This window comes from Salvelinus sp. IW2-2015, unplaced genomic scaffold, assembly GCF_002910315.2.
Source record: "Salvelinus sp. IW2-2015 unplaced genomic scaffold, ASM291031v2 Un_scaffold351, whole genome shotgun sequence".
Classification (NCBI taxonomy): Eukaryota; Metazoa; Chordata; class Actinopteri; order Salmoniformes; family Salmonidae; genus Salvelinus; species Salvelinus sp. IW2-2015.
This window is the reverse complement of record NW_019942545.1, coordinates 205,272-220,064: the sequence shown is the minus strand read 5'-3', so window position 1 is coordinate 220,064 and position 14,793 is coordinate 205,272. Positions and strand designations below refer to the sequence as shown.

Genomic DNA, 14,793 nt, shown 5'->3' with positions numbered 1-14,793 from the left:
TGCACAGAGAAGCATACAAATTGTAGACAGGGTGAGAAAGAGGGAGACTGAGAAAAATGGAGTGTGACCATGTTCATTAGGGAACGCAAGAAGAAACTTTTTAAAACAATAAGTGTTTCTTACTGGACAGCCTGGTCTCAGACTAGGCGTAACATAGTAAACGAAAATCCGGGATGCTCATATTAGTATGACATGTCACGTTTGGTATGGTTACATAACACCCAAGGTTACTTAAGGCAAAAATGAAAGTAGTGTGGTTGGTCTGCCATATAACGTAAACATCTAGCAAACCAAAGGTTGCTGTGGACAAGTCCAGGTAGTCTCTCTATGTTCCCGTCCTCTTTGTTCAGTTTGGCACCTAATGGACAAAACCCTGTATTTTGCCTGCATCAACCCAATTAACAAACACACAGTGGTTTAAAATCAACTGCTTGTGACCCCAGACACCTTCCCTGTCAAGTCTTCCTTTTCAGCGGAGTCACTCCTAACATCACAAGCGTACATTTTGTAAATCGGGCCTTTCTATGTAGGCCTACAGGATAACCTACTCATCCAGGCATCTTGGACAGTTTGTGTTACAGGGTTGAGGGGTTGGTTAACTGGAAAGGCTGAGAAATGGCATCTTGGACAATTTGTGTTACAGGGTTGAGGGGTTGGTTTACTGGAAAGGCTGAGAAATGAGAGTCAGGACGTTTAATCTATAACTAATTTCTAAATTTTATTAGAGATTCGAGGCGGGCTAATCTTCTGTTTAAAAAAAATACAGTTGGTCAGTATCCTGTTAAAATGTTTGAAAACAATCTTAAATTGACACATTTTTGTAAATGATCTGCAGTTCGTATGATTTCAAAACATTAGAACAAATCATAGAAATGAAAACATACAAAACTGAAAAAGAAACAACCTTTAGCAAACAAGTGATATTGTAGTAATAGATAAGTCCTAACAGTGAAAGAAAAGTGTGGTCACAGTGACACTATGCCCATTTCTGTCACTGTGACAAAGGCACCAAAAAAAACAACTGCTTTCTCAGCCCAATTATTAGTTAAGGGATTTACAGAACTGGTTTAAGTGTGAAACTCCCACTCACACAGATGGCAAACTGTTCAAATTAACTTCAGACTTTCTTTTTCTTCTTCATGGAAATCAAAGACCTTATTTTCACTTTCAGACAGCCCGTAAAAAAAAAAATGTAACATTGTTTCTTTGTTCAACATGTTGTGTTTCTGTTCTGATACAATAATGATGTAGCTAAGCCTGTTAACTAGGGACCTAAAATAGAGTGGAGCCAAAAACAGAACAAGTTCCAATTATGACTTTTTTTAAACTWTTTTTTTTACAGGACTGCAAGGCATGAGAGGGGAACATGAGTTCTCACAAGCGTAATGTTCAATAACCTGACATACCAGACATTCAGCACTGCATCAACATGCACACAGCAGGCTGATGGCTGAAGGTTGTGATATGCGAAGCAGCTTGCTTTGCCATCGAGGAGCTGTCATATTTTTATTACATACAGACAGTAGAGAATCAGAACTCCAATTATAGTCAATTTCAATATTGCATCCACTACAATGATAAATGTTTAACATAAATAATCACATAACTAAATTTACTGCCACTTCTCCGTCTATAGTATGTCTGCAGTAAAGGCTTATTTCAGAAGGCTGCGATACATTTACCAATACAGTTACAATTTAGATCAACCATCATTAAGGGCAGATGGATTCCCTCTAGCTAAAAAGGCCACTAAAGGCTTGGCACAGAAGAGTACAGTATCTGAAACTCTTTATGAACCCGTGAGCGACCGATAAGTCATCACAACCACCCATCTTGAGCTCCATTAAGTAGGTGGTCTCCCGTTGTTAGTAGATCAGTGATGGTGTCACCACCTAGTGGCTGGAGGACCACAGCACTCCTACAGTCAGCTTCCATGGATAACAGTGCAGTGAGGGCAAAAAGGGACACACTGTGGGTTCATCGTGTTCCAACAGCTCAATTTTTGTTCATAATGTGGTCATGTGCAGCGGTTTCCCCGGTTACAAGAGAATGACAGTGAAGACAGTGGAAAAATAACAAGAAAAAAGCAAAACAGACAATCTATGGCTAAAATATATGTGCGGTAGGATAAGGCTCAGAGTTAGCGGTCTGATGCAGCAAACTCAGTCATTGCACCAGTTCTGTTCCAGTGAGAGAGGGAAAAAAAACTACGCAGTCAAAAAGACGTCCACCTTCATCAAGTCTCGTCAAGCATAGTCCTAATCCGACCTCCATTACACGTTCAATACTGTTAGACGTCTTGGCTAGAGGGAGATGCATCCAGCACTAGCGTCCGAGTGAGAGAAACAGCAGAAAAGTTACATAAAAATGTGTGTAACTATGTTTAAAAACAACAAGGCGTCCATGGGAGAGGAGGAACACAGCCCCAGACCTCCTCACATCTAAAAGACGGGTGAAAGTGCAGACACAGCAGTCTCCCATCTGCTAGGCTGTTGACTTTCCTCTAGTCTCAGTAAGTTTGATATCCACCATAATCTCAGGTGCACTTCCAAATGTAGGTGTTCCTAAACATCTGCAGTAGCACCACCAAACCTGCGGTGGCGCTGTGGGTTGCAGGCATCCAGCTTCCCTACAGGAAGTAAGTGGGCATCTAGCGAGTGGACCGTAGGTCAGTGATGCGCTGGCGTAGATGGGCCATAAACTCAAACATGGTGGCAGCCAGACTCTGGTGGATAAGGTAGCGGGGCAGTCGACCCTGAGACAAAACAAGATCAGACATGAAAGTTATACTGCTTCTCCAGCCCACKGACAATAYMTCAMAGCAACAAGCACACRCAAACCATCCTCAACAGTCTGTTCTTACCTTGAGGTCTGTGTTGAGCACCCAGATAAAGGTACAAACCGAGGGGTTACTGCTGGACTTCAGGACCACAAACCCTCCTGGACCATGCTGTCTCTTATACACATCTAGATGTGTATAAGAGACAGCTCCTGGACCATTCTCACCTCTAGGGAAGAGAAGAGAGAGGAGAGGGGTGGATGGTAGGGAGGAGAGAGAGGAGAGACGAGAATGATGGTAGTATCACATATCGGCTAATTAGCATGAATGGTTTGGTTGACATGATCTGCTTTCAGTATTGTTCCCAGTGAAATGAGGCTGTCTAGAGGCAAGGCCAGACCTGACATAGCGACTGTGCGGAGGCTTGGCGCCATGGTCGGTTGCCATGCCAGCAGAGACGTAGCAGTCTCGTTTGCGTTCCACCCGCCTCACATTCACAAAGTCCCTGAGGGATACAAGGACATGAATTACTGTTACATTCAAAACATGGACAAAACGAGGGTTGGCACCCTATATAAAATGGCACCCTATATAATGTACTACTTCTGACCCAAAGAAGTGCACCACATAGGGAACGGGGTGACTCCATATTCGAGGTAGTCCATGTGGTGTTGAGTTACCTGGCAGACACTACCCCCCCTGCTGCTCCGGAAGAGATATCGTACGACACCAGGGTGTTGTCATCCACTCTCTGGAGGATCTAAAGGAACAAATGGAGAGCAATGTCAGCCTTTGGCATCATTTCTTTCCCCTCACCTTTATTTACTTAACCAGGTAGGCTAGTTGCGAACAAGTTCTCATTTACAACTGCGACCTGGTCAACATAAAGCAAAGCAGTGCGACAAAAACAACAGAGTTACACATGGAATAAACAAACGTACAGTCAATAACACAATAGAAAAATATGTATACAGTGTGTGCAAATGAAGTAAAGAGGTAAGGCAATATATAGGCCAATAGTGGCGAAGTAATTACAATTTAGCAATTTACACTGGAGTGATAGATGTGCAGATGAGGATGTGCAAGTAGAAATACTGGTGTGCAAAAGAGCAGAAAAACAAAAACAAATATAGGATGAGGTAGGTAGTTGGTTGGATGGGCTATTTACAGATGGGCTGTGTACAGCTGCAGCGATCTGTATGCACTGGAAATGGAAGGAAAGGCAGCCAATGAGGTGTTGGCTTTGGGGGTGACCAGTGAAATATACCTGCTGGAGCGCGTGCTACGGGTGGGTGTTGCTATGGTGACCAGTGAGCTGAGAAGGCGGAGCTTTACCTAGCAAAGACTTATAGATGACCTGGAGCCAGTGGGTTTGGTTTCAAATATGAAGCGAGGGCCAGCCAACGAGAGCATACAGGTCGCAGTGGTGGGTAGTATATGGGGCTTTGGTGACAAAACGGATGGCACTGTGATAGACCGCATCCAATTTGCTGAGTAGAGTGTTGGAGGCTATTTTGTAAATGACATCGCCGAAGTCAAGGATTGGTAAAATAGTCCGTTTTATGAGGGTATGTTTGGCAGCATAAGTGAAGGAGGCTTTGTTGCGAAATAGGAAGCCGATTCTAGATTTAATTTTGGATTGGAGAAGCTTAATATGAGTCTGGAAGGAGAGTTTACAGTCTAGCCAGACACCTAGGTATTTAGAGTTGTCCACATATTCTAAGTCAGAACCGTCTAGAGTAGTGATGCTTGTCGGGTGGGCGGGCCGGCAGCGATCGGTTGAAGAGCATGCATTTCATTTTACTAGCATTTAAAAGCAGTTGGAGGCCACGGAAGGAGCGTTATACGGCGTTGAAGCTCGTTTGGAGGTTTGTTAATACAGTGTCCAAAGAAGGGCCAGAGGTATACAGAATGGTGTCGTCTGCGTAGAGGTGGATCAAAGAATCACCCGCAGCAAGAGCGACATCATTGATATGTACAGAGAAAAGAGTCAGCCCAAGAATTGAACCCTGTGGCACCCCCATAGAGACTGCCAGAGGTCCGGACAACAGGCCCTCCGATTTGACACATTGAACTCTATCTGAGAAGTAGTTAATGAACCAGGCGAGGCAGTCATTAAAGAAACCAAGGCTGTTGAGTCTGCTGATAAGAATACTGGTATTGACAGTCGAAAGCCTTGGCCAGGTCGATGAATACGGCTGCACAGTACTGTCTTTTATCGATGGCGGTTATGATATCGTTTAGGACCTTGAGCGTGGCGGAGGTGCACCTGTGACCAGCTCGGAAACCAGATTGCACAGCGGAGAAGGTACGGTGGGATTCGAAATGGTCGGTGATCTGTTTGTTCACTTGGCTTTTGAAGACTTTAGAAAGGCAGGGCAGGATGGATATAGGTCTGTAACAGTTTGGGTATAGAGTGTCTCCTCCTTTGAAGAGGGGGATGAAAGCAGCCGCTTTCCAATCTTTAGGAATCTCAGACGATACGAAAGAGGTTGAACAGGCTAGTAATAGGGGTTGCAACAATGGCGGCGGATAATTTTAGGAAGAGAGGGTCCAAATTGTCTAGCCCAGCTGATTTGTAGGGATCCATATTTTGCAGCCCTATCAGAACATCAGCTGTCTGGATTTGGGTGCAGAGCTGTTGGCCGGGGTTGGGGTAGCCAGGTGGAAAGCATGGCCAGCCGTAGAGAAATGCTTATTGAAATTTTTGATTATCGTGGATTTATCAGTGGTGACAGTGTTTCCTAGTCTCAGTGCAGTGGGCAGCTGGGAGGAGGTGCTCTTATTCTCTATGGACTTCAGTGTCCCAAAGCTTTTCGGAATTAGTGCTGCAGGATGCAAATTTCTGTTTGAAAAAGCTAGCCTTTGCTTTCCTAACTGACTGTGTGTTTTGGTTCCTGACTTCCCTGAAAAGTTGCATATCACGGGGACTAGTTGAAGTTAGTGCAGTACGCCACAGGGTGTTTTTGTGGTGGTCAAGGGCAGTCAAGTCTGGAGTGAACCAAGGGCTATATCTGTTCTTAGTTGTACATTTTTTTGAAAGGGGCATGCTTATTTAAGATGGTGAAGAAAGCACTTTTAAAGAACAACCAGGCATCCTCTAGTGACAGGATAAGGTCAATATCCTTCCAGGATACCCGGGCCAGGTCGTTTAGGAAGGCCTGCTCACAGAAGTGTTTTAGGGAGCGTTTAACAGTGATGAGGGGTGGTCGTTTGACCGCGGACCCATAACGGATACAGGCAATGATCGCTGAGATCCTGGTTGAAAACAGCAGAGGTGTATTTAGAGGGCAAGTTGGTCAGGATGATATCTATGAGGGTGCTCGTGTTTACGGATTTGGGGTTGTACCTGGTAGGTTCCTTGATCATTTGTGTGAGATTGAGGGCATCTAACTTAGATTGTAGGACGGCCGGGGTGTTAAGCATATCCCAATTTAGGTCACCTAGCAGTACGAACTCTGACGATAGATGGGGGGGGGGCAATCAATTCACATATGGTGTCCAGGGCACAGCTGGGAGCTGAGAGGCGTCTATAACAAGTGGCAACAGTGAGGGACTTATTTCTGGAGAGATTGGATCTTTAAAAGTAGAAGCTCGAACTGTTTGGACATAGACCTGGATAGTATGACAGAACTCTGAAGGCTCTCTCTACAGTAGATTGCAATTCCACCCCCTTTAGCAGTTCTGTCTTGATGGAAAATGTTGTAATTGGGGATTTCAGAATTTTTGGTGGCCTTCCTAAGCCAGGATTCAGACACAGCTAGGACATCAGGGTTGGTGGAGTGTGCTAAAGCAATGAATAAAGCAAACTTAGGGAGGTTTCTGATGTTAACATGCATGAAACCAAGGCTTTTACGGTTGCAGAAGTCAACAAATGAGAGCGCCTGGGGACATAGGTTAACCTCTACATCACCATCATACGGGCCACAACAACTTATCCGAATCATAACAAATTGGTTTTCACAGTAGATTCACTGTACTAGGTTAAGCCTGTTTGTCTGATGACTGGTCATGAGAAAAAGAGGAGACAGGATAGTGTAGGTTACCTGGCAGCCAGAAACGGTTTTGTTCCACTGGGCCATCTTCTCTGGCTGTAAGATCACCTCCTGGTACACCAGCTCTGCTGGACACTGCATGAAGGCCTGGGACAGACAACACACAAACACATAGCTATAAATACAAAACCTATCAAACAGTCTAGGAAGACCTTAAATATAAGATATACAGTGCCTTCAGAAAGTATTGAAACCCCTTGACGTTTTCCCCAATTTGTTACATTACATCCTTATTCTAAAAAGTATTAAATCATTTTTTCCCCTCATCATGCACTGTCAACTGTCAAAGTGTGTGCCTTTCCAAATCATGTCCAATTGAATTGTAACCTTTATTTAACTAGGCAAGTCAGTTAAGAACAAATTCTTATTTACAATGATGGCCTACACCGCCCAAACCTGGACGACGCTGGACCAATTGTGTGCCGCCCTATGGGACTACCAATCACGGCCGGTTGTGATAGAGCCTGGATTCGAACCAGGGTGCTGTAGTGATGTCTCTAGCACTGACATGCAGTGCCTTAGACCACTGCGCATCTAGAATTTACCACAGGTGGACTCCAAACAAGTTGTAGAAACATCAAGAATGATCAATGGAAACTGGATGCACCGGAGCTCAACTTCAAGTCTCATATTTATGTATTTCTTATATATTTACAAAAATGTCGAACAACCTGTTTTCGCTTTGTCATTATGGGGTATTGTGTGTAGATTGCTGAGGAAAAAKATGTATTTAATCCATTCTAGAATAAGGCTGTAACAAAATGCGGAAAAAGTCAAGGGGTGTGAATACTTTCCGAAGGCATATAGCCCAATGTGCCAAATACTTACACCAGACAAGCCACACATTATGAAAGCAAAGGCCATACACAGAAATAAACAGCGATGACCATGTACCTTGAGAATGAAGGTCTTTCCATGGAAGGGGATCTCCAGTGTGTACACAGAATCCCCCGCGTCCTGACAAAAGGAGAAACGACATATTAGCAACATCCAGTAAATCTGTCACTATTAAACCATCTTGTGTCCAACCCACAAACTAACAGCGTACAACAACAAGTAGCTAACTAGAAGCAACAGGTGTCACTCGTTCCATGGAGGGCCAAGTGTATGCTCCTCCCTTGTACTTGATTGACCAATGAAGGTCACTGATTAGCTAGGAACTCCCCTCACCGGATTGTCTAGGTCTTAACTAGATACAAATTGAAATAACAGAAACCTGCAGACACTCAGCCCTTCATGGAACGAGTTTGACGCCCCTGAACTAGCCACTCACATTGTTCTTCTCAAACTTCCAGTTCTCCTCCTGGGCCAGGATCTGTTCCACCACGGCCATGGCCTCTTTACCCTGCCTCACCAGCTCCTTCTCCTGGGGGGAGACTGCCCTGCGACCCAGCCCCTCCTCATCCAGGTCCTCCTCAGACCCTGACCAGCATAACACAGGTAGCATGGAGATTAGTTAGGTAAGAGACAGCGGAAAGGTGAAACAAAGAAAGAGAGACATGAAAGATTGAGAAAGACAATGAGAATTACAAGGGAGAGAGAAAGGGAGATGTAGTGTGGTACCTGCGAGGGATTCAGGTGGAGAGTAGAACTGTCCTTCAGACACAGCGCGTGGGTAGATCATGGAAGCTCGCTCCGACGCTGCGTTCACTGCTGCTAGGTAGGCTGAGGGAGACAGAGACCATCAAGGGAGATGTAAAAGACTATATCTTCCTCTCCTCTTTGTCCATTCCATTATCCAATGCATCATTCCATCCCTACTTCTGTCTGTCTACTACAACCCACTTCCTCCTTCTGAAGGGCTTTCCCGAGGGCACAAACCTTCAAAATGTATTTATAAAGCCCTTCTTACATCAGCTGATATCTCAAAGTGCTGTACAGAAACCCAGCCTAAAACCCCAAACAGCAAGCAATGCAGGTGTAGAAGCACGGTGGCTAGGAAAAACTCCCTAGAAAGGCCAGAACCTAGGAAGAAACCTAGAGAGGAACCAGGCTATGAGGGGTGGCCAGTCCTCTTCTTTTGCATATTCATGTGCTTTCTGGCAAAATGACTGAACAAACATGTCCAGGAGTTTCCACTGACCCATTCAAATGTATCCATCTCTCTGTGACTCACCTCTCTCATCACCAGCCTCTATGGAGAGCACCTTGAAGTCCAGGAACCACGTCTCCAGCCACGCCACCACAAAGGATGTGATGGGTAACACATAGCCAAAGGCATTCTGGGATAGCAGCTGTGTGAGGAATGACATGTCAGTCTGAGACAAGTGGTATATATAGSCTACATCCCAAATGGCACCCTAATCCCTATTTAGTTCACTACTTTTGACCAGGGTCCATAAGGGTCTGGTCAAAAGTAGTGCACTATAGAGGAAAGGGTGGCATTTGGGACTCTACCATACACTTGTGTAGACAGCCATATCCCATTTGAATAAACACTACTACTTATGCCATTTCTGAGAAATTATGCTGAGCAGTATCTTGACAACAGCAACATTTTGTCTCCTTCCTTTCGTTATGAATAAATAGCAAAGAGATTGTAGGGGTGTGTGGCTTCCGGCTGTCGACACGGCGCGTAGACACAGAGGGCAGAAGAAAAGCTTAACTCAGATCAGAATAGATTTGAATGTATAATCCCCACCATGCTGAATACACAGTAAAGGTCAACTGCAGACAAACTGACAATATATTCATGTTCTAATTGAATAGAGAAGTGAAAATGTGAAGTGGCCCAGAACACAGACAAGTGTGGAGCTCAGTCAGAACCGTTTCTGGTAAGAGAAGAGGGGGAGGCACTCACATTGGAGAGAATGACTTTGGCTACAAGGAAGGAGCTGGTCACTAGAGTGGTGATCTATGAGAATGAAACACTGTTAAAAACAATGAGCTTTCACAGCTGGTATTGGGTGAGAGCAGTCAGCCCACCACATACGACCATCAGTCCATCTAGGTAACAGTCCGTCTCAAGGAGCGCTCTTACCGCAATCACCCACCAGTGCCTCAGACGCAGAGCAGCATAGCCCAACTGGAGACACAGGAAACGAAACAAGGCAAGGAGCTACGGTGGAGAGAAAAAAAGACAAACCCAGAAAACAGTAAAACAAAGTTATTTCCGTACGTAATCGTGAAAGCTGGCCATGACGACTTTGCTGTCAATAAAGGCACGCGTCGGCATGTGAATAACCGTGACAGTACGTTCAGTTCATTCAAACGTACGACTTTCGGACCCATTACAATTATAGCTTGATCGTTTACACTCACAAAGATGTCAAAGAAGGAGGACTGAAAGTTGTACTTGACAACCTCCAGCTCAAGGCTCTGCCAAATGGAGTTATTGATCTGCAGTGAGACAAAGCAAGAGTAGAACCACATGTAAAACATGCAGCCAGAGGCAGGCTCTTCCTATAACATACATACATACCATCATCATTAGGGGACCGCTGACATAATGACAGAAAGTAACTGACACACACGGAGAGAAAATAACCTAAAGTAAACYGTTAACAGCTCTGCTGGGAATCTGACTAACAATCTTGTTCACATTTTTAAGGAAGTGGTAAAGAGATGAGAGCAATACACTCAGTATATAAAACATTAAGAACGCTTGCTCTTTCCATGACAGACCGACCAGGTGAAAGCTATGATCCCTCGTTGATGTCACTTGTTAAATCCTCTTCAAATCAGTTTAGATGAAGAGGAAGAGACAGGTTAAAGAAGGATTTTTAAGCATTGAGACATGAATTGTGTATGTATGCTTTTTAAAGGGTGAATGGGCCAGAAAAAAGATTTAAGGGCCTTTGAACAGGGTATGGTAGTAGGTGCCAGGCATACCGGTTTGTGTCAAGAACTGCAACACTGCTGTTTTTTTTTTTACACTCAACAGTTGCCCGTGTGTATCAAGAATGGTCCACTACCCAAAGGACATCCAGCCAACTTGACAGTCGACACGGGAAAGGGAAGGCCAGCATCCCTGTGGAACGCTTTCGACACCTTGTAGAGGAAGGGGTTCTTAATGTTTGGYATACTCAGTGTATACCCTGTGGTTCACACACACACAATATATACAATTGGCATAATATAGAACAGTGAAAATAAGTACGGAGAGTGATACTGAGAAAAAGTCAAAAACAAGGGGCAGAGCGTTGTCCAGGTTAGGGTTTGGCCGGGGTAGACCGTCATCGTAAATAATCATTTGTTCTTAACTGACTTGCCTGGTTAAACAAAATAAATAAAAAATAAAATAAGAGTAGAAATAGATTGACAACGAGTGAACTCACATTGAGCTCGATGATCCACAGCAGGGAGATGAAGAGGAGGTCAAAGGTGACAAAGAGGCAAAAGGTGCGACGGACGTCCGAGATGACCTTCTTCTCCCCAGGGGGCACCACCAGGTAGTGGGRGGAGGGGAGGGATACAGTGGTGGAGTAGGACGCATTCAGAGAGGCGATGGCAGGAAGGCTCCCCCCAAACTCCCCATAGTCCACTCCGCCCGGCATTACTACTGAGAGAGGGGCCAATCCACGTGGGACAGAGAGAGGGGGAGTAATGGTGAGGTGTGGCCAGTGAGCTGATCTCTCAGAAGCGGATTAAGCCTAGTCCTGGACTAAAAAGCTATTTGAATGGAGTATCTGTGTCTGGGTATCCATGTCCATGTCTATCCATGTCTTCATCACTGGAAAAGATAAACGGTGGAGTTTGCTACAATTTAAAAGCTTACAAAAAACAGTGTTGTCGAACTATGACTATTTCTTGAAAAAACAAGTTTAACGTAAATTCTAAAAACACAAATGGCATTTTTTTTTAAATATATTCTCATGCACTACGTGGTCAAAAGTATGAGGACACCTGCTCATTGAACATCTCATTCCAAAATCATGGGCATTAATATAGAGCTGGTCCCCCTTTTGCTGCTATAACAGGATATCTGGGAAGACTTTCCATCAGATGTTGGATCATTGCTGATGGGACTTTCTTCCATTCAGCCTCAAGAGCATCAGTGAGGTTGGGCGACTAGGCCTGGCTCGCAGTCGGCATTACAATTCATCGCAAAGGTGTTCGATGGGGTTGAGGTCAAGGCTCTGTACAGGCCAGTCAAGTTCTTCCACACCAATCTTGACAGACCATTTCTGTATGGACCTCGCTTTGTGTACGGGGGCAATGTCATGCTGTAACAGGAAAGGGACTTCCCCAAACGGTTGCCACAAAGTTGGAAGCACAAAATCGTCTACGATGTCATTGGGGCCTTGCACGAACCATGAAAAGCAGCCTCAGACCATTATTCCTCCTCCACCAAACTTTACAGTTGGCACTATGCATTGGGGCAGGGAATGTACTCCTGGCATCTGCCAAACCCAGATTCGTCAGTCAGACTGCCAGATGGTGAAGCGTGATTCATCACTCCCGAGAACGTGTTTCCACTGCTCCAGAGTCCAATTGCAAGCATTACACCATTCCAGACGACGCTTGGTATTGCACATGGTGATCTTAGGCTTGTGTGCAGCTGCTCGGCCATGGAAACCCATGTCATGAAGCTCCCGACAAACAGTTATTGTGCCAACCTTGCTTTCCAAAAGGCAGTTTGGAACTCGGTAGTGAGTGTTGCAACCAAGGACAGACGATTTTACGTGCTTCAACACTCGGCGGTCCCGTTCTGTGAGTTTGTGTGGCCTACCACTTCGCGGCTGAGCCGTTGTTGCTCCTAGACGTTTCCACTTCACACTAGCAGCACAGAAATTTGACAAACTGACTTGTTAGAATAAGAATAAGGCCAGAACAAAATGTGAAAATAGTCAAGGGGTCTGAATACTTTCTGTCTGAACTGTACTGTATTCTAGTCAAGGCCATCTTATTCAACTATTGCTGTGCATATACTATTGTATCTTATGTATTCTTCAGATATACTATATTTTCTATCCACATACTGCTTATACATCACACACACACACACTTATTTATACTCCGGACTCAGACATGGCTTGTTCTAATATGTCTATATTTCTTAATTCCATTCTTTTACTTTTAAATGAGCTTGTATTGTTAGATATTACAGCACTGTTGGAGCTAGGAAACCACACATTTCGCCACACCCACAATAACATCTGCTAATTATTTGTATAGGCGACCAATAACATTTGATTTGATCAGCATCAATGATGATATTCTATTCTAGACAGAAGATCATACAGAAATATTGCCTGATGATCTTCTGAATTTCCCAATACCCTGTTTGTAAGCTTTTAAATGATATCAATCTGAACAGTTTATCTTTTCCAGTGATGAAGATATGGATGTCTCATAGTATGCAAAAACGGGTCAACTTTGAGCACCTTTATCTCTTTGATGTTTTGTCAGTCAGGTACAAAAAGTGCCGTCAAAAAGTGATTGAATTAAAATGTAAATACCTCACAAGGAAAACGTAACACAACACAGTGTTTTCAGTAAAAAGGCATACATGCACGGAAAGCGTAAAAGATGATCGATTTTGTCAATCAACAAGAGTTGATATTAACAGTGATGGCCGGCCCACCCTCTAATAAAGTAAACAAGTTACTTCGAACAATCGACTGTTAGAGATAACAATAAATGCTGTTGATTTATCGGATTCTGAGTAGGCCTATTTACAGTATTGATTAACATGGAATGCATCAGTTGAAGACTAAACACAACACATTAGGCTAAATCACCCTCCTACAGACAAGCAACTTAACCCTGAAATCTGGCCTGTGTACCGCCAGCCAAATTACATAAGTGACCAACGTGAATGAGTTATGCTCAGACAGTCATATCAAAACCAGTCGACATAAATCACTGCAATAGAAATGGTACTAAAACTGTACAATAACTAGGTCACGTTACATAGCTAACTAGCTACGGTAGATATCTAGTTAGCTAACCAGCTAGCTGACAGCTAAACTGAAACTGGCTAGCTACAACTGGATTAGCAATACATGCAGGTTCCGTTTACGTACACACATGTACAATTGGTATATAATACTGGGGATAATATTTAATTGAAAAAGGCTTGCATTACAAGTGGAGCAAACAATAGTGCTAGCGCTGTTTTTAGCATTACCATTAGCTAGCTAACAACATAGCCACAGTATACACCCCATTATACACCCCATGAATATATTACAATTAAACATAAATAAATATGATACAACTTTCACATCTGAACAATGACCACATGAAATTGGTTTGAATTTAAAAAGGAAAAACTGTAGTCATGAGCCTTTAACTCACCTGATTTAGTACATCATCATCGACGAAACGTTTCTTCCGTGAATACCTTCTACATGAAACGGGTCACTATCTCACTTCCGGTTTAGATTTGTGGTAATCTGGTTTTAATGTTTATGGGGGTACAATGTTAGCTATTTGTTTTTCATCTGACAGTAGCATTAGGCTACTTAAGCTACAAATGCAATATTAAAGGACCTACCAATATATTTGTCTATTGTTGCAATAACTTATCAGTCCAAAGAAATTAATTAGCATACTTTCTAGGAAGCCTATTTTTAATTTGTCAGCTGACTTTGCCAGTTTTGTTTTCCATGAGGGTGTTTTCTGACAAACTCCACAAGAAGAACATACCATCTGAGAAGCAACCAGACAGCATTCCAAGTATCAGAATTCCTTCTGGAATGTGGGTCATGTTCATTCATTCCATCATAGGGTGTGAAATACTGACCATCTTGTGGCAATAATTTGGTGCGGTCATATATATTATTTTATAAAGTATATTTTCAAAGTTTTAGGATTTTAAGATTAGTTTCACACACCAGAACACACACAAAGTCATTTCAAATCAGGAAAATGTGTTTATTTAGATATTGTTATTGTTGCTCACATTGAAATGTCTACATCTTTAACAAGTACAGAAAAAGAATTAAAACAAAAAGTGGAATAAAGAAGAATAGTGCGATTAGAGTTCATTCTTGCCATGGCACTCGTCTATTG

At 43.4% G+C, this 14,793-nt stretch overlaps 1 protein-coding gene across 2 annotated transcripts; it reads right to left on the bottom strand.

Moving 5' to 3' along the window:
- Positions 1-1,965: 1,965 nt before the first annotated feature.
- On the bottom strand, positions 1,966-14,164 carry LOC112068253 (stAR-related lipid transfer protein 3). 2 transcript variants are annotated; one of them, XM_070438081.1, is made up of 15 exons: positions 14,077-14,164; positions 11,112-11,335; positions 10,096-10,173; positions 9,815-9,892; positions 9,635-9,688; positions 8,951-9,068; positions 8,398-8,499; positions 8,108-8,256; positions 7,729-7,791; positions 6,826-6,921; positions 3,460-3,539; positions 3,180-3,284; positions 3,001-3,008; positions 2,864-2,949; positions 1,966-2,755 (listed from the first exon to the last, which is right to left on the bottom strand). In XM_070438081.1, the coding sequence occupies exons 2-15, from the start codon at positions 11,328-11,330 to the stop codon at positions 2,651-2,653; spliced, it is 1,341 nt and encodes a 446-aa protein (XP_070294182.1). In that variant the 5' UTR covers positions 11,331-11,335; positions 14,077-14,164; the 3' UTR covers positions 1,966-2,650. The 2 variants fall into 2 exon arrangements, with proteins under 2 accessions (XP_070294182.1, XP_070294183.1); XM_070438082.1 differs by having other exon boundaries at positions 11,112-11,332; positions 14,077-14,142.
- Positions 14,165-14,793: the final 629 nt, after the last annotated feature.